This window comes from Gopherus flavomarginatus, chromosome 4, assembly GCF_025201925.1.
Source record: "Gopherus flavomarginatus isolate rGopFla2 chromosome 4, rGopFla2.mat.asm, whole genome shotgun sequence".
Classification (NCBI taxonomy): Eukaryota; Metazoa; Chordata; order Testudines; family Testudinidae; genus Gopherus; species Gopherus flavomarginatus.
The window spans coordinates 172,109,616-172,135,151 of record NC_066620.1 but is presented as its reverse complement, the minus strand read 5'-3'; the positions used below and the strand labels follow the sequence as shown (position 1 = coordinate 172,135,151).

Genomic DNA, 25,536 nt, shown 5'->3' with positions numbered 1-25,536 from the left:
CCCTTATTGCCTAATTCAGGAATCTGGGTGTGAGAGCCTCCACAAACTAAAAAGCAATTCTCAGCAACACTATCTGATTTGGAGTTTGGATGCCAAGCCATCTGGAAATGAGAGCTAACACAGAGTATCTTCTTTCCCCTTCACAGAGTCTAATCACTATTCAGCACAGCACTGTCACAATTAAGAGTTGTATGTGCATTTATGGTTCTAGCTGCAGGGAGAGTGCAACTTGTCAGTTTCATTTAACTAAACCATCTGCTGCCAGTTCTTTTACGAAGATGTCCCAATGCTCACAAATAAATCAGTATCTGGATGAAGAACTGGCTCAAATCAAACCCAGCCAAGATTTAAGTGAAGTTGGTTCAAAAACTAGCTAGGTCATTGTCCTGCTTCCCATCTAAGGTACCTATCCCCCATTCAAAGTGAGGAGAAGCCTTGAGCTCCTGGTAGATCACCAACCCTAGATGACTGGCAACTATAATATGGAAAAATATCTTCTTTCATCTTCAGCCTGTCAGACTTTAACCCCCTCCTCTTGGATGGATCGGGCTGACAATCTACACATTAGCCACCTCCTTCTAGATTACTGGAATTATCTGCACCTGGGGGTACAGGCAGAACCAATCCAGAGGATCCAGCTTGTTTAGAATGCAATAGCTCATCCTAGCATGATCGACAGCTGTGAGAACCTCTGTGTTCCAATCGCACCATTGGCTATTAGCCTTGTGTGATCAAAACCTTGAAAAATGGTTTTAAGGCCATCAACCAGCTACCTCACTGACCCTCATCTCCACTTATAAATCTCTAGGACAGCTGCATTCCAAGACAATGCAGCTAACAAGCATTAGGATGAAAAGCATGAGAGCCAGAGAAAGCATTCTTAGCAGAGAGCGGGCTGATCGCTGAATAAGTTGTCAGAGATTTCTTTAGATTTAACATGGGAGGGAGGGTAACATCCATAGAAAAAGCTCTGAGGGGCCTGAGAATTGGACTTACGATAACTGATCCGCATTAATAATATACAAATATTAATTCCATCAGTCTTAAATAATCAAATCTTATCTCAGACAGCACACAGTGGAAAAAAGAGACTCTTAAAAAACCTCTCACCCCTATGTCTTACTCAAATCCCTATCAAACAGAGGGCTTTGTGCGTGCATGGAATGTCACCAAGTTCAGACCATTTTAGATCCAGGAGGGAGAGCAAGTTCCAAGGCTGTGTAGTGCTAGCAGAGTACACCCAGTTAGCAGCCCCCTCTCTTTTATAATACAGGGGATCCAGTTCAAGAGCCATTGCTGACCTCACAGCAATGATGGCATAGAACAGGGAGAAAGGTGATCTCAGGTAGGCAAGACCCAGGCAACTTCAGCCTTCTAAGTTATGAAAACCATCTTAATCTCTACCCAGAGGACAGCTGATAGCCATGCAGAATCTGGAGCAACTCCCAGCAAGATGCCCTGCTCACTAAGTGAGTTGCGGGCATTCTTCACTGGTTTAATTCTCCAAATAATTGTAAGGTGTAGTTCTATGTGCAGTGCATTGCAAGTCAACTCTTGAGGTAACTCCCCCAAGCCTTTGTATTGCTTCTGACAGGTGCAAGAAATACAGTTCTGTATTGTAATTTAAATGAATTACACAAACTTATGTATTAATATGCCTAGCAAGGAACTTATTTGTCAAAAAATTAAAAAAAAGTTACCAGAATCTTTTCTTTGGTCTGTAATGTATCCTTGCTGAGAGAGATTTTGAAATAAATTACCAAAATAATTGTAACTGGCATGATTACAGTGCGTTATTTTGACAAATAAAGTGTGCAGTCTTGAAATATCGTATGCAGAATTTTCAATTTTTTGGCATAGAATTCCCCCAAGAGTATAATGTGCCTTTAATGATAGATTTTGCATCTGGAATCCTCCCCTCTCGCAGCATCCCAGAACCCAGGCACCAGTCAGAGCCCAAGTATCTACACTGCAATTTTATAGCCCCACACTCCAAGTCAGCTGATGTAGGCCTGCTGTGGGCATTTTACTGCAATGTAGACATATCCTCTGGGATTAAATGAAGAGGGAGCAAAATGACACTGGAAGCAGAGCATGAATAGCTTTTTCCACCTTTAGTTATTCAAACTCCATAGAGTAAGAACAGAAGATTTTATTGGCACAAGACAGATGGTATCTATGCTTACGAGAATCCAGAGGAGCATTATTTTTTGTAGAACATCCTACTATAGATGCTCACGTCTACTGGGTTAGAGCAATACAGGGAGTCAAACTTTTAAAGCAGTGTTCCTATGCATAGCTTTGGTCTAATGGAATAAAAAGACTTGTAGTTCAGTAAAACATTAATTCCCTGGCTTTATTCATTTAAATTAATATGAACTTCTATATGCCAAGTACTGAACCCAAAGAAAAAAGCATGACAAGGGTTTTATACAGACCCCACTTTAGCTCACAAATAAAAGATGAGATAGAAAATGTGTTAGTATTACGTTCACGCCACTGCAAACAGAATTCAAGTGACTATGCAGGTGGTGGTAGGGGAGCTCATGTTTTAGATAACAAACAGACTAAGCTGTAAGCGTTTGCTTATTCCCCTTCCCCTATTTACACCAGGACAGGATATTTTGCACGTGGTGTTACATGACTAGAGGATGTCCTCTGAAGCACGTACCACAAACCAGGAAGCAGGGTTATTGAAATGTAACCCTAGAGATTATAGTCATTTGTATACAGCTAAGGAAAAAAATGTAGAACATTAAAGAACAAAGAACTCCTTTCTTTGATCATTGTACCACATAACACAGAGGGGCATAATACTGTAAAAAGAGAACATAAATAGTCACATTTACAATATAAATCTAACATCAAAGGCCTTACTTATGAATTGTATTGGGTTTAAACTGAAAAGCTATGTCTTTCGTGCAATTTTAGACGTTCGTTTGTACAACTGTGTTTTCTACTCCACATAGGTTTAGTTTGTTCATGGACCAATAAAGAAACATTAGTCAAAGCCAGAATCACAACTCTGTTTTCTTTTTAAATAAAGTCTTGTTCTTGTTTGATATTGAATTTGAATTTTACAGAAATTAGTTTAGAGCAATAATCAGAATGGTCCTCTACCACAGGAGCTCCAAATAATGGATGATCAAAGCTACTATTAAAGTCTCCAAGTAGGGCTTGAAAAATCCATTCATCACTTGGTGAGAGAACCTACATCAATTTCTGACAAATTTTAGCTCTCATTGAAAAAAGTTCTAGCCTTTATGCATTGCAAATATAACCTTGCAGAAGTGAACCATTATAAACCAATCCCCTGCTGAAGCTCTTATCTGTGACAAGCAGCAGCACTAAGAAATTAACAAAGCTCTCATCAATTTCATTGATGTCATTCACAACCATGTGAACAGTAGTGAAAAACTCAGGAATAGTTTTCTAAAGCAGCAACATAAAATTAGGAGCAAAAGCAAGCACGGGGGAGAACCCAAAATAGGAAGAATAAGAACAGGGTAGAGTAATGGAACCCCTACCCTCTTCTAGTAGCTAAGAGGCTCTGGATGGGAGAAGAGGTAGGAAGCCCTTTCTTTCTCTCTTCCGTTACTTGGGTGGATACTAGGGTGGCGGGATGGGAGAGAAGCAGAGTATCAAATTTATCATATGCCTCCTAACCAGAGGAGGATGAGAGACTGAACCCTCTTCCATCCCTCAAGTAGGATTCAAGAGTGGTGCCTTCTCCTCCCCTGATACTGGGGGGCTAGGCTTCTGATCTAGGCGTTGCCATGGACTTTACCAGTGTCCCAGCTCAGTTCTTGTCTTTCATATCTTTCTCAACCTAATAGGTCACATCTTCTGTAAATCAGGTGTCTAGTAAATATTTCAAATCTGGCCTTTCTGCCAGTTTAGAGCTCAGTAATCTATACCAGCAGGAAACACTGCAGTAACACTGACTATGCAGAAATACAGCTGAGGTCAGCAACCCCAAAGTTTCACATTTACAGTGGCAAGGTCCGTTATTTCCATTTGAAGTATTCCTTCAATGTGTATCTATGGTGCTATAGTGTCTTACATAAAATAGATCTATATCTACAAACACAGAGTACCACCCCCGAAGCAGCTCACAATCTAAGGCCATGGCTACACTGCCACATGTCAGCAAAACTTATGTCGCTCGGGGGGGGGGGGGGGGGAAGACACTCTCCCTCTTCCCAGCCCGAGCAACATAAGTTTCACTGGTTTAAGCGTAGTGGGCAGAGTTCTCTTGCGTTGACACAGAGCGGCTATACGAGATCTTTTACAGTGGCGTAGCTGCATTGGTACAACCGTGATGCTGTAAGTGTAGTATAGATATAGCCTAAGACAAGACCCACAGATGAAATGAAGGGGAGGGTGGAGGCAGAGCCTAGGTGATCACAGGGACATTGGAGAGGTTAATATGTACTATGTACACATCTTGAGGGTTGAGGCTTTTTAAAAAATGCAAAATAATTAGCTTAAGCTCTTTCCTGTAGAGGGTTTTGATAAGGATAGTAAAAAACAGGAAAGGAGTGATATGCTTGAAGGTCACACTAAGGCAGATGGGCACAGAAACACCACAAGGCAAGCTTGTCTAGATTAAGATTTAAGGTGTAACACTAGCATGTATTAGCTAACACATTTCTAAAATCTAGTGCAGACTCTAGGCTTTTCAAAGTGTCAGCTAACATGTGTTAGCAGCTTTAAATCCTGGCTAAAAGACCAACATGATCAATACAGCAGATGCAGTTATACAAATGTTAGGGACATGCTAAATCTTCTGTTTGTATTGGAATAATGCCACTATCCTACTTTTTGTATTTAGTCAAACTGTGCTCGGAGAAAAAGCATGAACAAGCAGTCATGTGGCAATTAACCTAATCATTCATGAGTGCTGCTTTTCTCATGTGGCACACAAGCAAGTAGTAATTAAGACAGCTACTATTCAAGCACCATTCAAATATAGCCACCATTCGAATGGAGCTAGTCATGCTGTATTTGGCAGGGGGGCAAACTGTGAAATTTTACATGAAGGATAAGAGTTTTAAAAAAATACAGCCTGTTTTCAGAATTTTACTGCCTGGAAGGATAATTTGTAGAAGCTTAAAAGAACTGACGTGAATCAACATTTAAATTTTGTAAAAACAAGCTTTTACAAAAAACTTAAAGACCAATACAAGTGTTTCTACAAACTTAAGATGCCAAGGAAATGATTTAAAACAGCATTCTTCTGCAGCATATGAAACCAATGCAGCGCAGCAATAAGTAGAACCTGAGAATGAAAGTCAGTTCATTCATCGTCATTCTCCACACAGAGAAATACACAAAACATAAACAAAGTGCATAAACAGTGATAAACATACTGCATTTTTAAAATGCTCACTTCTAATAGCATTAGTAACATAGGTAAGATTTATTTTAGGTGACTGTGTCAATTTGTATCTTCATCTAGCTGAAGTTTTAAATATTTACATATAGATAACTAGCAGTACAGGCAATGCTATAACCAGATCAGCCAGCAATCGATGTATTCAAATATTCAGTCAGTTAGTTACCAGATGCTTCAGAGGAAAGACAAAGACAATCTGCAGGGGACCATTATGGAATAACCTACTCATATGATTAGGTTTTTTTCCTATCCCTCCCGCCCTCCCCCCCCCCCCCCAAGAGGTTGGCTAGTGACCCGAAGCATGAAGCTTTCTACTTTTTAAAAACCTTACTATTCTAATTCTGGCTATCCTTGTCAGACATGAAAGCTTTAAAGACTTTTTTCAATTCCGTTAAGTTCCTGGCCTCAAAGATACTATGTGATAATGGGTTGTGCAGGATAACTGTGTTGTACAAATAAATAAAATAAAAATATGTTTGCAGCTTTTCAATTTCATTGACTTATTATTGCAAGATGAGAGGGTTAAATATACAATTTACTTTCTCTGCACATCCTTTATTTTTTTTGGGGGGGAGGGGAAGAGGAGTTTGGTCTTCTAAATTCTTTTCAACTTTTCTTCTTATGGAAGTTTTTCCTTTATTGTCAAGTCTTCAAACCCCTTCCTTTTTTTGAGAAAGAGAGACCGAAACAAAACTCAATATTCCAAATGAGTGTAGCACAGATTTATATAACAGTATTATAATTTTTCAGCCGTATTTTCCATCCATTTCTTGTGGAGTTTAACACTGTTCACTTTCGAGGGGGGGGGGGACCACCACAGCATATGGAGCACGTCTTTACTGAGTTGTGCACGACACCCAGATTCGTTTTTCCTCAGCTGCTTCAGTTAATTTACAACTATTCAAAAATCACGTCGGCAATAATACAACTGTCAAAGACCTATTGGTTTCACTCTGCTATAGCTGCTGCTGGGGACAGCCTTAAACAGCATCTGAGGGCTGGCACAGGAGCTAGCTCCGGGAAGCACCACAAAAGCTTGGTTCCCAGAGTTAAATTATTAGAGTTTTCTTACCATCCATGCAATGAATATGTTCTCTTCCATATTTGTTGGACAACTACTAGGCAGAGACAACATCCCTTTGTAGATTCCAAGAACTACATTTTGGTAAAGAAACCAGCTTACCTTTCCCTTTCACATGGGAAGGTGTGCTTGGCTTCTTGCCTGGGTGTTGCTCTTGGCAATGGGGCCCCTCATTTTAGTTCTCTGGATTGGCTGAGACCATAAGAATGGCAATACTAGGTCAAACCAATGGCCCATCTAAACCCAGTATTCTGTCTTCCAACAGTGGCCTACACCAAGTGCTTCAGAAGGAATGAACAGAACAGATAATCATCAAGTGATCCATCCCCATGTTGCCCATTCCAGGCTTCTGGCAAACAGACACTAAGGACACTTCAGAGCATGGTTTTGCATCCCTGCCCATCCTGGCTAATAGCCATTGATGGACCTAGCCTCCATGAACTTATGTAGTTCTTTTTTGAACCCTGTTATAGTCTTTGCCCCTAATAATCTATGATTCACAACATCCTCTGGCAGAGTTCCACAGTTCAACTCCTTGTGTGAAAAAAAAAAAATACTTCCTTTTGTTAGGTTTAAACCTGTTACCTATTAATTTTGTTTGGTGATTCCTAGTTCTTGTGTTATGAGTAAATAACACTTCCCTATTTACTTTCTCCACTCCAGTTACGATTTTATAGACCTCTATCATATCCCCCCCCCCTTAGTCGTCTCTTTTCCAAGCTAAAAAGTACCAGCCTTCTTTCTCCTCATATGGAAGCTGATCCATACCCCTAATCATTTTTGTTGTCCTTTTCTTTACTTTTTCCAATACACACGCACACACACATATTATATATACACACACACAATAAATGAGATGGGGCAACTACATCTGCACAACAGTATTCAAGATGTGGGTGTAGCAGATTTATATACAAAATATTATATTGCCTTTATCTTGCATATGTATCCCTTTCCTAATGATTCCAAACAGCCGTTTTGATCACCACTGCACCCTGAGTGGATGTTTTCACAATGGCTCCAAGAGCTCTTTCTTGAGTGGCAACAGTTAATAGAGACTCCATTTTATATGTATATGTTTTCCAATGTGCACTACTTTGCATTTATCAACACTGAATTTATTCTACCATTTTGTTGCCCAGTCTCCCAGTTTTGTAAGAACCCTTTGTAACTCTTTGCAGTCTGCTTTGGACTTACCTATCTTGAGTAGTTTTGTATCATCTGCAAAATTTTGCCACCTCACTGTTCACTCTTTTTTCCAGATCATTTATGAATATACTGAACAGTACTGCTTCTAGTACAGATCCATGGGGAACATCACTATTTACCTTTCTCCATTCTGAAAACTGACCATTTATTCCTACCCTTTGTTTCCTTTCTTTGTTTCCTTTCCTACCCTTTCTTTTAACCAGTTGATGTTGAGATCTTAATCGATAACAATGGACGAACATCAACTCATTCGTTTGATGACTGGGCTCTGTGCGTCCGAAGATGACTGATCAGTCCGATTCGGGCGTGGAACTTCCCGTCACATGTCGAGCAGACATGTGATGGCACTGTTGACGATGTGCGGGCAGCTCTGGACTTGTGCAGCTCACGCTTTCTTTCAGCCTCAGCAGTACGCCTCGCCTCAGAAGTATTACTGCCTGTGTGAATGAGGCTGCGCCATGCTCATTCAGTGCGAGGGTTTCCCACGTGGCGGTGTTGATCGAGAGACTTCAAAGAGATCTTCAGCGTGTCCTTGAACCGTTTCTTTTGTCCTCCATGGGAGTGCTTTCCCTGGGTGAGTTCTCTGTAGAAGAGCTGTTAAGAAATGCGCTCATCTGACATTCTCACAACATGTCCGGCCCATCTGGTCTGGGCTCTCATCAGTAGTGTGTGAACTGACAGCACGCTGGCTCTGATAAGGACTTCAGTATCCAGCATTTGTCCTGCCATCTGATTTTTAGAAGCTTTCGCAGACAGGAAATGGGGAAGTGATTGAGCCTTCATGCATGACTCTGACAGACAGTCCACGTCTTGCAGGCGTACAGCAGAGGTGGAGGCACCGCTGCTCGGTAGACCTTCAGCTTCGTTGGTAGGCTGATCCCTCGACATTCCCAGACATTGGAGCGCAATCGGCCAAATGCAGAGCTGGCTTTAGCAATTCTGCAGTCTACTTCATCGATTGACGCTGCTCGGGAAAGGGTACTGCCCAGGTACGTGAAGCGGTCCACTGCCTGAAGTCTGTCCATTTACAGTGATGGACGGTTCTGAGTACGGAGCGTGGGGAGCTGGGTGGTGCATGACCTCGGTCTTCTTGATGTTAATGGTGAGACCGAAGTTGTTGCATGCAGATGCCCTCCACACGCAGGCGGCAAGACTGGTTTGACGAAAATGATGCAGAAATCCAGGCCTTACCTGCAGAGAAGCACTACCCGCATCGTGCATATCAGAACGACCCATCCTCAGCGGCAAAGACGACCGCCTAGATCAATGCTCGCAGAACAGTACAGAACCGACAGCGCAAAAGGCGGGACTTGTGGCTGAGCGCCAAAGCAGATGAAAAAACCAATTACTGATCCATGAGAGGACCTTCTCTCTTATCCCATGACAGTTTACTCTGCCTAAGAGCCTTTGGTGACGGACCTTGTGAAAAGCTTTCTGAAAATCTAAGTACACTATACCCACTGGATCACCCTGTCACACTGTACCCCTTATTCTTCACAGTGATATTATATATAGATATATGATAAACGCAGAATTATGATGCAATTTATGCAAGATGGGTCATGTGAGGGGTCATGTGAGATGTCATTTGAAAAGTTATGATTTGCTGAATATAATTATATTTGTATGCATGGATCATTTCTGTACCTGAAGTTATGAATATTGACTATGTATCTGTATTTCAAATGTAGTTACATCTGGGTAATGCCCACTAGACAATCAGTCTATATATAGTTGGTGGGGAAGGGCCTATGGAGGGCAATGAGCCATTAGGAAAAAACAGTAAGCCTTAGGAGAGGCTTATCTCCCACCTGGTGAGCCTTCCTGTGAACACTCCAAACAGCCTGAAAGTAATGGCTGCTAAGACTCTACAAGGACATGTAACCAGGCAACATGATTCTTGACTCCATCTTGTGGAGTCAAGATTTTTCCACAGATTGGTCTGGGAACCAAGCTTTGGAACAAAGGCTCCCGCCCTATACAAGAGCTATATAAAGCAGGGAGTGACACCTGTAGTTCTTCGCTCCCCACACAAGGCGACTCCTGGAAACACCTGATTAAGAGAGACTGAACTGGGGGAAGTGCTGAGCCCAAGCTAAAGGGATTTCTAGCCTGTTAATGAAATACCTGGGGATTCCAAGCTGTAAAGCAAGTGCAGCCTGCCCCCTTTAGAATCTGCAGCCTGCTTGTATCATCTCTCAGGATGAGAATTTGCTAATTCATATCCAATCTATTTAGTATATTAAGCTTAGTTTGCATTTATTTGCTAGATAAGCTGCTTTCATCTGTTTGCTATCTTTTATAGTTAATAAACTTGTTTCTGCTTTATCTAAACCAGTGAGTTAGAGTGAAGTATATGGGAATTATAGCTCAATGGGTAAAGACTGTGGCATATTCCTCTCCCCATTGAGGGAGGGGGCAAACTTTATCATCTTACGCTGTACAGTTCCCTGTGCAGCGCCAGACGGTATAATTTTGGGTTTATACTCCCAAGGGGATGCGTGCCTGGGGAGCTGGGAGTTACCATACCTGTAGCCTTCCTATTCAGGGGCTGGTCAGAGAGCCTGCATGTGACTGCAGCTGGGTATGTCCCTACCTGTATGAACGCTGGTGAAAGTGCAGGCTGGAGGGTTTTACAGCTTGTCACAGCAGTACTGTCTGAGAGGGAGCCCAGGCTAGTGGGTCAGGTGGCTCAGTGTTACCTCAGTTCCAGGTAGCACCCCAGGGAAAATCCATCACACAACATTGTCCACATGCTTGTTGACTCCTCAAAGAATTCTAGTAGATTGGTGAGGCATGATTTCCTTTTACAAAATACATGTTGACTCTTTCCCAATAAATCATTTTCATCAATGTGTCTGATAGATATAGATGAAGCTGACGGAACAATGTAGGAAAAAAAGGAAAGGTTAAGATGATGAAATACAATGTAGAAAAATATACACCATGAAGAAGAGAGAGGGGGTCAGGAAGAAACAAAGTCTACAAAAAAATCAGGAGAGCACACTTTTTTTTTTTTTTTTTTTTTTTTTTTACAGCTTAAAAAGAGCTGACTGAACATTAAAATTAAATACAATGCAAAGAGTACACAACTGTTTTATTATTCATTTAAATTTTAAAAAAAGAGTGTGGTGGCACAGATTCTTCACTGTGGCTAATATACTTAGCTGCTAGGCAAGTTTTCAAGCCGTCCAGATTCATACATCTTTTCTTTAAAAGGAAAATGACCCTGTGAAAACTGAATCCACTTCATTGTATTCTATGCCTAAAAACTGACACTGGCACGACTTGCACCCAATAGAAGGGTCATTGTGTCTAATTTCAAGAAACAAGCAAGGACAGAATAGAAATTGCAAGCAACATTGCCATTTCATTCACATTCTTGCACATAAATCATTATTGCTTTCTGCAGCTTTCATTTTGACCAAAAACATTACCCCTTTGCAACTTTTATACACACTGGTGCATCTCCTTCCTGTTCTGGTGCTGCATCTTACTCCCTTTTCCCATCTCTCTTCTAGGGCTTGGCTACACTGGCACTTTACAGCGCTGCAACTTTCGCACTCAAGGGTGTGAAAAAACACCCCGAGCGCTGCAAGATACAGCGCTGTAAAGCCTCAGTGTAATCAGTGCTGCACTGCTGGGAGCGCGGCTCCCAGCGCTGCAAGCTACACCCATAAGGGATGTGGTTTACATGCAGCGCTGGGAGAGCTCTCTCCCAGTGCTGGTGCTCCGACCACACTCACACTTCAAAGCGCTGCCGCGGCAGCGCTCCTGCAGCAGTGCTTTGAAATTTCAAGTGTAGCCATACCCTCAGTCACTCTTTTGCTCACACCATTCACTCCAGGTCTGGCATGGCACAAGGTCTGAAAACCATCAATCACTTTGTTCTGTCTTGCAGCAAAGTGGACTGCAGAGACAAACTTAAATAAAATATATGCAGTAGGGTTTCACTTTGTATACCCAAGTGCATGCACAGCACAAAGCAATGGAACTGAGTCTAGTGGCCAAGAAGCCAGCCATTTCACTCTTCAGAATCCAACATAGGCTGCAAAAGTTAAACTTCATATGTGTGCTTTGAGTTGCAGACAGAAAGATGAACTGGAATAGAATGAGAGACTGATAAAGCAATACAGTGTACAGATACCTTTTCAGGATGTTAACTGTGGAGAAGCCAGAATATGGTCTACCTTACCTCCCTGCAGCGTAGTGTTGGTCTTTGCTGCTGTGAGGGTTCAGTTGTTGGAGCAGTGGGCTTTTTTTGGGGGGGGGGGGAGGGGAGGAGGAGAAGGAAAGAAAGAGGGAAGCTGCCTGGCAAAGACATGACTGAGTATCATCTTAGCCTCTTCCAAGATAGTAGATTACCAGCTCAAGAGGTCAGAGCCAATGCTTTCACCTTTCAAACTTGCTACTGAAAGGTGGGCAGGAACATTGTGGAATTACACTGGGAGGGATATAGCACTACATTAGCTATGTTTAGCTTTGTTCAGAACAAGCGGATCACAACGGTGGTGTGAATGCTGTTTTATGTCCAGATACCTTCTGCCTGATGTTCAGAGGTGGAAAACACTGTCATTTCCAACTGAAGTCAGGGGAGCCATTGGTGCTTAACACCTTTGTAAGCCAAGTGCATAGTGTGCTACAGGTATGCTATGTTACGACAAAATGACAATGTTCTAGAAAGGACAAGATGTTGGACAACTCTACAACCCCAGGCTACAGGTTCTCTCTGCATTCACAAGCAAACAGTGACTCCACTTTGTGAAAAGGAATTTTGGAGATGAAGGGAGAAGGCATCTTAAATATTTCTATCTGCCTGTGGACAAGAACAGATAGGATCTGCAGGTAATGACCTCACTGTTCCAGACATAGAGCCGGGCAGGCAAGTATATCTTTGATAGTATTTTTTATTTTTAAAGGAAAAGAGAAAAAGAAAGAAAGCTATTACTCAACTGTATCTCAGAAATGTATTTTATAACAGTTTTATTACAGCAGCCCTGACTGTATCACTACAGTTAAGTGAGAGTTGTCATCGCCATTATTAATTCCTATCTTTAAGGGTTTACAGCCAAGGCAATAAAAACATTTTTCAAGCTATAATTTGGTATACAGGGTCCAAGTCCACAGCACTTTCTTTTGTTAAGTTTAAAACAGGGTTAATTCTTCTGAGTTCAACATAAGATGCCACAAAGCCTTCCACAATCTTGGCTATTTGATCAGAGAAATCTAAAAATCAAATTTATTTTTCAACTAGTCAGTGTCTAATACAAATTAACTGTTTTACAAGCTGAAAAAAATATGGAAGCAAAATAAGTTACTGTTCTGTGTGTGCACAGAACCATAAATTCAAATCACAAATTTCACCAACTAATGTTTGACAGATTCCAATGCCTTTTTGAGCCCTTAAGACCCAGCTTACAATATGTCAAGACAGAACTATCTTAACATACATTGATTGATAGTACTCTGCCAAGTAAAATAGTAGATGTCACTGCATTATGTAGCAACGGTAAACAAATAACAGCAATGAAATAATGAATAATCTTTTCTGATTGAGTTGAGATAACTCCTGCTTGCTCTATAAAAACATTTTTAAAGAAGTCACAGGTATTAACCTGCTCTCTGAAAGGCACAACATAATACAGTACACAAATCTATATTACTACATCTGGGGCAACAGGTCAGTACAACCAGAAAGAGGGAAAGTTTGTTGCCTATAATTCTGCTTCCCTGAAGGCCTATACAGCCTTCTCGGGCCTACATTTTAGCTCTTTAGCATTAAGTTGGTAGAACTCCCCTAGATCTTAAGATTTTGACCCTTGAGAACATCAGCAGCCAAGCAGAGGGCAAGCCATTCCCACTACTGGACATCATGCATTGCATCTGCCAAGTATAAAAGTTGCCCTCAGATAGCTCCAGTCAGTTCTTCTGATGGTAGAGGAAACTGCCAGAAAGAAAAGCTAATTTAAGACTGGGGGGGGAGGGTTGGGGGGGGAGAAAGGAAAACCTAAAAAAAAGATGTAACAGAAAACCTAAAAAAAAATAAATTTAACTTTCATACTAAAAAGGCGTGAGGTCTGCTCTGCCAATCATGGACAGTTGCATCCAAAGAAGTGGGCTGTAGCCCACAAAAGCTTATGCTAAAATAAATTTGTCAGTCTCTAAGGTGCCACAAGTACTCCTGTTCTTTTTACGGATACAGACTAACAGGCTGCTACTCTGAAACATGGACAGTCTGTTCACAGTGGTGCTCTCTTTCCAGGCCAGAACTGGCAGCTTCTGTCTGGTCATCAGAGAAAGAACATTAAGAAGGGCTACAACCAAGAGCGGAGAAAAGGAGACCCTTACATTCCCTCAGCAGAGAGGGCAGTCTCTTTGCCCAGCTATCTTCAAGGGGCTCAAGAGCTCATTCTCATGCTTACAGGACTTCCCAAAGGAGGTACAATCAAAAGCCTTCCTGGATTGTTTACATAAAACATGGTGGCCCAAGAGTGCACTTGCCCCATGACCACCTTTTTGGATACAAGATCTCTGACAACTGCCAGTGTGCACAGGGCTGCCCTAACCTCCAGAGCATTTATAAGCCATTAAAAACAAAATTCGTTCATAATGGAGTCCTTCCCAGGATGGATTATACCCATGGTTACTGTGCTTTGAAAATCTATTCCTAATAGCAGACTGGATCTCTCTGGTTTGACAGAGATCTAGCAAAAAAGCTTGAGGTGCAATGCAAGAATCCCTTGTCTATCTTGCTTCCACTGGGATGTCCAGGTCTCCTGGGGTTACCTCTTATGGAGATGTACTACTCAATAACTACAGATAATGAGACCAAATATTTGTACTATGGTTCAAGCTGTGACCTGCTAGCTCTTCCTTAACATTTTTTGACAGAATGGTGGCATCCTAGATCCCACCGTGGGGCAGGGAAGCCTTGACTTAAGTAATAAGAGTTAAGTGTCTGTGCAAGAGATATAAATTTCTCAAACGCTGGTCCAAGGCTGTGGAATTAACTCCTCCAGGAACTGAGAACTATCACAAACCTCACCATCTTCCACTCCAAGTACAAGGAGCACTTCTCTGACTTTATAAATACATAGAAACAGGTGTATTTAAGAACAAAAAAAACCTACCAAAACACTTCTTGGTACATGGGCGGGGATGTGAGAATAAACATCACCTTGCTTAATGAACGACTGGAAGATGCTCATAGTATCTGAGCATGAGTGTGGTTTAACTACCGGAGTACAAAACAGATGATAGAACAGAACCTATACAGAAAAGCATCTAACAGTGTCTGCAGGGGCAAATTGGGGTGGTTCACCATGACCCATATGGTAGGGAAAATGACACTCATTCTACCTCTGCCACTAGTGCACTCAAGACTTTAAAACAGGGGTCAGCAACCTTTCAGAAGTGGTGTGCCAAGTCTTCATTTATTCACTCTGATTTAAGGTTGTGTGCGCCAGTCATACATTTTAATGTTTTTAGAAAATCTCTTTTCATAAGTCTATAATATATGAACTATTGTTGTAAGTAAATAAGGTTTTTAAAATGTTTAAGAAGCTTCATTTAAAATTTAATTAAAATGCAGAGCCCCCCTGGACTGGTGGCCAGGACTCAGGCAGTGTGAGTACCACTGAAAATCAGTTCCCGTGCTGCCTTTGGCATGTGTGCCGTAGGTTGCCTACCCCTGCTTTAAAAGAAATCTTGAAGAGTGGTGGTGTTCCATCAATCTCACGCTCAGAAGCTAAGACCCAAAGGAAAAATTCTGACCAGATGGTCTCCAGGAACCTAACACTGAAGTTAATCTCCTAGGCGCTGACCAACTCCCCCCTTACAATTATCCACTCCTGACAATTAAGTCAGAGGCTTAATATGAGTTTAGGTTTTTAAGACTCGTTTTTTAAAGCCGAACGGTGCACAACATTTTTTGGCTTTAAAAAGGCAACCCACGGCAGTTGCTGTGAGGTAGCAGCGCCCCAAGTACCACACGTCTAGAGATGCCCCGGGAAAGCGTTTAAACATCACTCTGGCCCGGAGCGCACACTGCAGGGGGAGGCCATTAAAACAGCGATGGAGAGTTACCTCCCCGCCACCCCGCATTAGCCCCACGCTGCTCCGCACCCCCGCCTCCCGCTCCCGGCCGGCAGCCCCGGGGCTGGAACTCCGAAGCCGCCTCCACCCCCGGGGAAGGAAGCGGGACACACACGAAACACGCAGCGAAATCAAAGGCGCCGGGCGTGCGGCGACCGCTGCCTGCCGGCCCCCGGGGCTGTAGACACCAAGGGCAGCAACCTGGCCCTCCGCCCGCCAGGTCTGTACCCGCCCTGCCCCCAGGGGGCGAGCCGCTCCCGGCCGGAGCCCACACGGCTCCCGGGAGAGCAGCTGACAGGCAGAGAGGCGGCCCCCCCCGCCGCCCGCCGCTCACCTCGTCCCCCCATTTGAGAACGTCCTTGTGGCGCTCGGCCACGGCGCGGTAGATGTGCAGGAACTGCAGGATGCCGTGTCTGCGCACGTGCTCCGCGTGCCGCTGCGTCTCCTCCCAGCTCAGCGGGGAGCCCTGCGACAGCAGCCCCATGCCGAGGCCTCCGCAGCCGAGCCGAGCGGGACAGGGCAGGGGGGCGCGGGTGGCCCTGGGCTCTCGGAGCGGCAGGTGCTCCCAGGGAGACGGAAGCGGCGGCTCGGACGCAGTGCGCGGCAACGGCGGCAGGAGCCTTGTCCCGGCGTAGCACGTGACGGGGGCGGGCGGCGGCTCGCGTCAGGCCGTGACTCAGCACTTTCCGCCGGGCCCTCCCCGCGCCCCGCCTCTGGGCCGCCCGTCACCCCACGGGGAGGGCCCGGCGGACACCTACCGCCCCCGGGCTGAGGGGACCCAGGCTGGAGGCGGAGCCCTGCCGCCCGGGAACTTCCTGCGCCCGCGTCTGGGGCAGGGCGCCCCCGCCTCGCAGCCCGAGCCCCGCTGTGCAGCCCTGCACGTGGCGGACGCGCTTGCCAGGAAAGGGCGGCTCTGAAGTCCGCCTGCTCCGGCGGATTGCTCGGGAGCCCGCTGGGCTCGGGCGTCCCCATCTGCGGTCACTGGGGCGGGGGCTTTTCCGAAGTAGCGTCTCTTCCCTTGGGAAAGACGGGTTTCTTAAGCTTCACCGATTGTACCAGCGGTCTCCAGCGTCCACACACCGTGGGTCCGGTCGGCCCCGCACTGATCTTAATCACTTGCTAGTGATCCCAGCTAGTGTATGGCACCCACCAGCCCTCTGGGGCAGAAATCCTATTAAAATAGTTTTAAATAAAGAGACTCCCTGAGCTAGCACATGCTAAAGGCTCACACGTGAAATGGATTACAGCAGTGCTACCCAGTGGTTTAGAAGCCGAATTGGGGTCGGTACCCAAAAGAGCCACAAGTAGTGTGAATTCTTTGTTTCATCTACTCTATGGTGCTACCAGTTCCGGCACAAGGGCGGCTAACGGAAAGGGGTGGCATGTCCGGCAATTCGGCGGCGGGTCCCTCTCAGAGGGAAGGACCTGCCATCTAAGAATGAAGCGGCGTGGTAGAGCTGCTGCCAAAGTACCGTCGATCACAGCACTTTTTTTTTTTTTTTTTGGCCACTTGGGGCTGCAAAATAGCTGGAGCCAGCCCTGGGTACTACTCCTGGTTAAACAGTATGACGGGAACTATTTGGTTTGTTTATACATAAAATTCTCAGAGCAAATACTTTAATAACTTTGTACAAACTGATAGCTTAATTGGTTAGTAACAGTCACAGCTTCCTGTTTGGTTCATAGCTTAGATTGGTTAATATGAAATCAAGTGATTTAATATATGCTGCAAAGACCTCAAGTGCCACCACTTGCAGCTCATGAGCCTCAGTCTGAGTATCACTGGAGTACAGTGTGTATGTGCAAAAGAACTAGTGAAGAAGGTTTCCAGGCAGCTTTCAAGTGGCTTGCGTGGCATAAAGAGACATGTTTAATCACACTGTCTGTTTAACCCCTACTCTGGTCAGACAGCTGAATGGTGTATGGGTATATAGGTACAATCCACTTCTGTCAGTATTTTTTAATTCTTTTGGGAAAACGTAATCTGAGTGAAGCATGTAATTAAGCAGGAACTCAAACTATTTATGGAGAAATAAGAATTTATACTTAAGTGTGTCCCATCTTTGCATATTGTTTGGTTTTACAATAATTCTTTGCTTCACATTATTTGCAATGGAGTCCAGAGTAGTACAGTTAATGTAAAGGGCTTCATTACTCTTTATACTATGTACCTGCTTACAGTGGCAAACTACTACCATGTCCCAGTGAAGTATGTTACCTCAGCAGAGCTAGTCAAGACAGGGCCATCCCTAGCCATTTTGGTGCCCTACGCAGCCCCCCCAGCCTCTTCAGGGGTGGCAGGAGCAAGCTTGGGGGACAGAGGGGAAACCACCCCCCAAGCACGCACCAGCAGGGCAGGGCAGAGCAGAGCAGAGCAGGTTGAGGCCGGGTTGCTCCACTTCCTGCCGCCCGGTGATTGCAGGGCAGCCCAACTCTGCACTCCAGGGCTTCGGGAAGTGGAGTGACCTAGCCCCAACCCGCTCCACTCTGCTCCCCTGGCTTCTAGCCTTGGGTGGCAGCCACCTAGTGAGTGCAGGGCACCCAACCCTTGCTGCGGAAATGGGGCTGGAGCAGAGCAGGGGTGGGAAGAGGTGGGGTGGGGGCAGATCAGTGTCATGGCTTTGGAAGAGGTGGGGTGGAGCAGGAGTTGGAAAGGGCAGGGCAGAGCAGAGGCTGGAGGAGCACGCAGCTGAGTACTTTGCATATGGGTAGGGTTGGCCCTGAGTCAAGATCAACCCCAGCTGGAGGTTATAACGGTAATCTTAGCTAGCTTCATCAAGCTAAAAACTACCAGGCCTGGATCTCCAAAGGGACTTAGGTATTGCAATGCCTAACTTTTAGTCACATAGAAAAATCAAAGGCATGCCACTGAACTCCATAAAGCCTGAATAAGGTATGTAGCTCCTTATACAATGAATGGGGAGAGAGGCACCTAAAAATACAATCCATAACAGCCAGCAGAGTAGGCTAGGAGAGATGGTTCTCAATCTTTACCTTTCTGAGCTCCGCCATGCTATAAAAACTCCACAGCCAGCCTGTGCCACAGTTACTGGGTTTTCTGCATATAAAAGCCAGAGCTGGCATTAGGGGGTAGCAAGCAGGGCAATTGCCCAGGACCCCATGCCACAGGGGCTCCCATTAAGCTACATTGTTCAGGCTTTGGCTTCAGCCCCAGGTGGCAGGGCTCAGAGCCCTGAGCTTCAGCCCATGTGGTGGGCCTTCAACTTTCTGCCCTGCTTGGTGCTTCCCCCCAAAACCTGCTCACAGACTCCTAGTTAAGAACCACTGGGCTAGGACCTGCCTAAATTGGCCAATGAAGATGTTGAAGAGAGGGTTTATGCTAAGCCCCACACCTCTCACAGAGGTGCTCGAAGATGGGCTGCACGCAGGCACCTGTAACTGCTTGTGAGCCACATCTGGGAACTCCTCTTTTGGAGTCAGGCAGTTTAGGTACCTAAGTCCTTTCTTTTAAGAATGGGTTAGGCATCTGCCTCTCTCCACACCAAACAGATGGAGGAGGAGGTGGTGCTTCCCTCCATCCACACAAAATGGCCACCAGAGAAGATGATGCTCACCTTAGCCTTTTAGGCCAGTGGTTCAAGCATTCACCTGGGATGTGAGGAACAGCTTCAACTGGAAAGACTAGGGCCTGGTCTACACTACACTGTTAAACCGATTTTAACAGTGTTAAATCGATTTAACGCTGCACCCGTCCACACTACACTGCTCTTTATATCGATTTAAAGGGCTCTTTAAATCGATTTCTCTACTCCTACAAAACGAGAGGAGTAATGCTAAAATCGATATTACTATATTGGATTAGGGTTAGTGTGGACGCAAGTCGACGTTATTGGCCTCATTATTTTACAGTAGCTACCCACAGTGCACCGCTCCAGAAATCGACGTTAGCCTCGGACCATGGACGCACACCATCGAATTAATGTGCCGAGTGTGGACGCACACAATCGACTTTATAATATCTGTTTTATAAAATCGGTTTAAGCTAATTCGAATTTATCCTGTAGTGTAGATGTAGCCTAAGTAAGTCTTACACCAAACTATCCGATAGTTCTGTAGTTAGAGCCTGCTTCTCAAAGGTGAAGGAGGTCCCCTGTTCAAATCCTTTCTCCCCTGCTGTCTGAGATGAGGGGAACTGACTCTTGGGTTTCTCACATCCCAGGTTATTGTGCTAAATACAAGACTAAAATTTATAAAGGAGACCCTACACCACCCAGATTTTGAATGGAATGCAAACTAGTAGGTGGTCTTTGAGCACAAAAGTTAGGTAGATGACCTCTTATCTTCTTCCAGTTCATGCATCACCAGGGGGCTTAGGCACAAGGTATGTGTCCCTTGATTGGGGCAGCAATGCTCATGCTCAGAGGCAGAAACTTAGGTGTCTAGGGAACTCATACTGAAAAATTTAGGCATTAAGGGAATTTAGGTATCTACAGGGTTAGGTAGCAGCCAAGCAGGAGTTTTGTGGATCACAGTGGAGCCTAAAACTGGGGGCGAGGCACGTGAATACCATTCTGGATCTGGGCTCCTGTGCCTTGACTCCACTACAATTTTACAGTGAGACAGCTAACTATCTCATTATAAAAACACACTCTTTTTTAGTAGTGAAGCTGTAGTATCTGTAATCAGCAAGCACACAAATACTTAATATTTTAAAACTCTGATATTTTCCTGAATAGGTGTGAACCCCAACAACAAATGTGTGCTACTACTTGAGAGACAAGTAAAACACAGTATATCTACCTATTTTATCAGGGTTTCAGAGCAACATGCATCATTGTAGTAGCTCAGCGCAGTTTTGCCAACTCACAATTTTATCGAATCTCATGATATTTGGTGTTTTTCTTAATGCTCCAAATCCTGGGAACACGTGAATATATCACAATCTCAGATTTTATTTTTTTAAAAAGTTTCTAGTCCTTATTGTTGCAGAGTAAAATTTGAAAAAGTGTCCATAGTGTATCTGAAAGGCTCAGAAAGCACAAGGTAAATACACAGTAAAATCGCCTATGGTGTTTGGTGGGTGTCGGAGATTTTTCCTTTTATTTTAGATTAAATGTTCTGGAAATAAAGGCAATTATTTAAGATAAAATATTCTTGTGAGTTTTAAAATAATACACACAATTTAACACTTCTGTATGGAATGGTGTTAGACATGGGATGGCTAGTTTACTTCGATGCCTACAGTTTCCTAGACGGAAGAGGCAACTCAAATACTGTCAAAACGCCTCGATTTATAGCCCACAGACACCTGATCAAAAGCGGTTGCTTTTAACTACTATTATGCTAAGCATAAAGGTAGTTTATGTCTCTATCTCTTTTGCCAGTTATGAGGGAAAACTTCTTGGTTTTCCATTATAAATAATGTACCACTTCTTAAGTTGACCATACTACAAGTAGTGTAAAGCATACATACAAGTGCAGATGAGTGGTAATTGTATTCAAATACTACAAAGATGACTATGGTATAAATGCTGAGAGAGACAGATTCTGAAAATGAAATCTTGAATCCCAGGGGAAAAAATAACATTAATGATCAGTCAGAAGGATACAAAATGCCAAATAGCACTTTGCATTAAAAAAAAAATCTTGTCTGCTCAGGAATGCTGTTCTTAGTGATGTATGTTGTTGGGAATACATAGTATACTTATAATTAATCAAACGTAGCAACACAGTAGAAGGAGCAGAGATCATATAAAATATGCCAAATTTCAATTTTCTTATGTCTGCATGAGTGTGCAAAATAAGGTTGCTGGACTTTAGTTTAAAAAAAAAAAGAAAAGAAAAAGGTGGTTTTTTCTCCACTCTCATACTCAGAACTAACTGAACTGTTTTTCTTCAGACTTTTAATAAGAACAACAAAGAAATCACCTTCAGGTAGAGCTTAAGCAGGGAAAATTTAAGCCTAAAAGACAATTTTTGAGAAAGTTATGAGCAACTGAAAATAGAGCATGATAACAGAAATCGTTAAGTAACCTTAATTATAGTGGTTACTGCTGGTTTCGCTATAACGTGTTTTATCTTGACAGTGTTTTTTTTACCTGACAACTTAATCTACATCAGTAAAAAAATAACAATTATAAACTTGTACCAAACAGGATGTTAAATAACATGTTTAAATATATTATTTAATTTGGATTATCTAAAGCAGAGGTAGGCAACCTATGGCACGCGTACCAAAGGCAGCATAAGAGCTGACTTTCAGTGGCACTCACACTGCCAGGGTCCTGGTCACCGGTTTGGGTGGCTCTGCATTTTAATTTAATTTTAAATGAAGCTTCTTAAACATTTAAAAAACCTTATTTACTTTACATACAACAATAGTTTAGTTATCTAGTATAGACATATAGAAAGAGACCTTCTAAAAACATTACAATGTATTACTGGCACATGAAACCTTAAATTAGAGTGAATAAATGAAGACTCGGCACACCACGTCTGAAAGGTTGCTGACCCCTGATCTAGAGCCTATTCAAGGCTCTAGATACCTCAGATTATGTGTAACCCTTCTGCCAGGTGAAGCCAGCAGCAACCAGGGCTGGGTTCAATATCTAGGGTTTCCTTTCCATCGATACAACACAGAACCGTCTTGAGCGCCCATCCAGTAACTTGAGAAAATTACACACCACCTCTGGGCGCCTCTGAGAGGCAATACTTCCCCACTTGTAAGCACAAAGTCCCAGTGTAGAAAAGAAACTTTTAATAAAAGGAGGGAAAGAACTTGGAGTTAATTTGGGAAAACACTGCAAACAGTGTTCATAAACATAAACCGTGAGTAAAAGACCCACCCCCAAGTAGGATGGGCAGTGCCCTTTCCCCCTCAGATTCTTCAGACCAGCAACCCAAAAGTCCCTTTCACATGCCTGGCCTTTCTCTGCATGCCACTCATAGTTGCTGTCCTTGGTCAGTGCAGACCCAGAGTTCAGACATGCATCTGCAGAGTTCACCTTCCACCCTAGGTGAGGGGTAAAGAGGTATTTTACTTGCTTCGCTGACCACTCACTGTGCCGCTCCACCAGCCACCCTGTTGGCTACTCATCATGCCTCTCTACCACCACCTGGTGGCAGCTCATCACACCTCTTCACCGCCACCCTGCAAGGTACTCACTTGCCAGCTGACTGCCAGTCATCTTCTACATTTCTGCTGTGACCACTGCACATTAGTTTCTCTGTGATTTTTCAGCTCTTTTCCAGGCTAAACAGAAACACTGCCCTATCTCAAGTAATTACACTTCCCAATAATTTTAGTTCTTAGCAGACAAAGCAGAAACACAGTTCTGCAAGAAGTTGTTTCAGCTCTCATTAAACAGCTAAAGTAACAAATATGGCTCCTAATAAAGCCTGTTTAGTACTATTTTTTTAAACAGTGGGGAAGAACATATTAAGCCAGTCTAGAAAATACCCCTGGAGAATAGGTTATACAACTTCTGTACCCCCTCTTCATTATTGTCCACAGGGCTCTGACTTTCCTAGGCCCTGCTTAATGAGGCTTTTTCAAGTGAGGGTGCCCCTCCCTCATTTGGGACAGGTTAAGCACAGTCCGGCTTTCCTATATTCCTATAATAATTAGAACATTGGTAACCATATTGCACTACTCCTGCATTCAGTACACAGGCCATTTGTACCCTACACCAGCCAAAGTTGATCCTTTGATACAGCTGTAAATGATGAATATATAAACAGAGCAGGAGCAAACTATTTACATAGACACACCCATAGTCTCTTCCCCTCCCAGCTAGCTGTCAGGGAAGCATTCATTGAGACCTTGCTTACATATGTAAGAAACACTATTATACACTTTTGTCAATATAGTTCAGTTAATCAAGTATCCAGCAACACAATTTATCCAAGAATGGGCTGCACCACAATTAAAATACTCTACTAACCCCAACAACTCCAGCAATACTGTCCTAATGCATATAAGCCCTTCTCTTATAAACCCCTGCTTTTCCTAAAGCTCTGTAAAAAAAAAATAGCATGGTAAATGCTGTGTAATCTTGTAAACAAGCTAATTTCCTTAGGAATGAGGTATAAAGTACTTTGCCTTACTCATTTTTTGTCATCTGCTTTGCAAACCTGTTTATATCTCTTCACTTTCTCCAGTATTTCTGCTCTTTCACTTAGCAAAGATTTTTAATAGGGCTGTCAATTGATCGCAGTTAACTCACATGATTAACTCAAAAATTAATCATGATTAAAAAAAATTATTGCAGTTTTAATTGCATTGTTAAACAACAGAATACCAATTGAAATTTATTAAATATTTTTGATTTTTTCTTCATTTTCAAATATATTGATTTCAATTACAACAGAATACAAAGTGTAAACTGCTCACTTTATACTATTTTTATTACAAATAGTTGCACTGTAAAAATGATAAACAAAAGACAGTATTTTTCAATTCACCTTGTACAAGTGCTGTAGTGCAATCTCTTTATCGTGAAAGTGCAACTTACAAATGTAGAGTTTTTTTTGTTACATAACAAAACAAAACAATGCAAAACTTTACAGCCTACAAGTCCATTCAGTCCTACTTCTTATTCAGCCAATCTTTAAGACAAACACCTTTGTTTACATTTACGGGAGATAATGCTGCCCACTTCTTATTTGCAGCATCAACTAAAAGTGAGAACAGGAGTTTGCATGGAACTTTTGTAGCCACCATTGCAGGGTATTTAAGTGCCAGATATGCTAAACATTTTTATGCCCCTTCATGCTTTGGCCAACATTCCAGAGACCATGCTTCCATGTTAAAGACGCTCATTAAAAAAATATGTTAATTAAATTTGTGACTGAACAAGTTGGGGGAGAATTGTATGTCTCCGACTCTATTTTACCCGCATTCTGCCCTATATTTCATTTTATAATAGCCTTGACTGATGACTCAGCACATGTTCTTTTTAAGAATGCTTTCGCTGCGGATTTGACAAAACGCAAAGAAGATACCAATGTTAGATTTCTAAAGGTAGCTCCAACACTCGACCCAAGGTATAAGAATCTGAAGTGCCTTCCAAAATCTGAGACGGATAATGTGTGGAGCATACTTTCAGAAGTATTAAGAGAGCAACACTCTGACGCAGAAAGTACAGAACCCGAACCAGCAGAAAAAGAAAATCAACCTTCTGCTGGTGGCATCTGACTCAGATGATGAAAATGAACACACGTTGGTCCACACTGCTTTGGATTGTTACTGAGCAGAACCTGTCATCAGCATGGATGCATGTCCTCTGGAATGGTAGTTGAAGCATGAAGGGACATACGAATCCTTGGCGCATCTGACATGTAAATATCTTGCAACGCCATCTACAACAGTGCTATGAGAACACCTGTTTTCACTTTCAGGTGACGTTGTGAACAAGAAGTGGGCAACATTATCTCCTGCAAATGTAAACAAACTTGTTTGTCTGAGCGATTGGCTGGACAAGAAATAGGACTGAGTGGACTTGTAGGCTCTAAAGTTTTACATTGTTTTTTTAACGCAGTTTTTTTTCTTTGCACATAGTTCTATACTTATAAGTTTAACTGTCATGATGAAGGATTGCACTATAGTACTTATATTAGGTGAATTGAAAAATACTATTTCTTTTGTTTTTTACAGTGCAAATGTTTGTAATAAAAATAAATATAAAGTGAGCACTGTACACTTTGTATTCTGTGGTATAACTGAAATCAATATATTTGAAAATGTAGAAAACATTCAAAAACATTTAAATAATGGTATTTTTAACAGTGCAAT

At 43.0% G+C, this 25,536-nt stretch overlaps 1 protein-coding gene across 2 annotated transcripts in view; it reads right to left on the bottom strand.

Moving 5' to 3' along the window:
- Positions 1-16,394, bottom strand: part of GCLC (glutamate-cysteine ligase catalytic subunit) — a 63,288-nt gene extending 46,894 nt beyond the window's left edge. The window contains exon 1 of one of the 2 annotated variants that reach the window (XM_050950751.1): positions 16,117-16,394. In XM_050950751.1, coding sequence (XP_050806708.1) covers positions 16,117-16,266 — 150 coding nt within the window. In that variant the 5' untranslated portion in view covers positions 16,267-16,394. The remainder of the gene's footprint in view (positions 1-16,116) is intronic. The other variant, XM_050950752.1, reaches the window with a different exon arrangement.
- Positions 16,395-25,536: the final 9,142 nt, after the last annotated feature.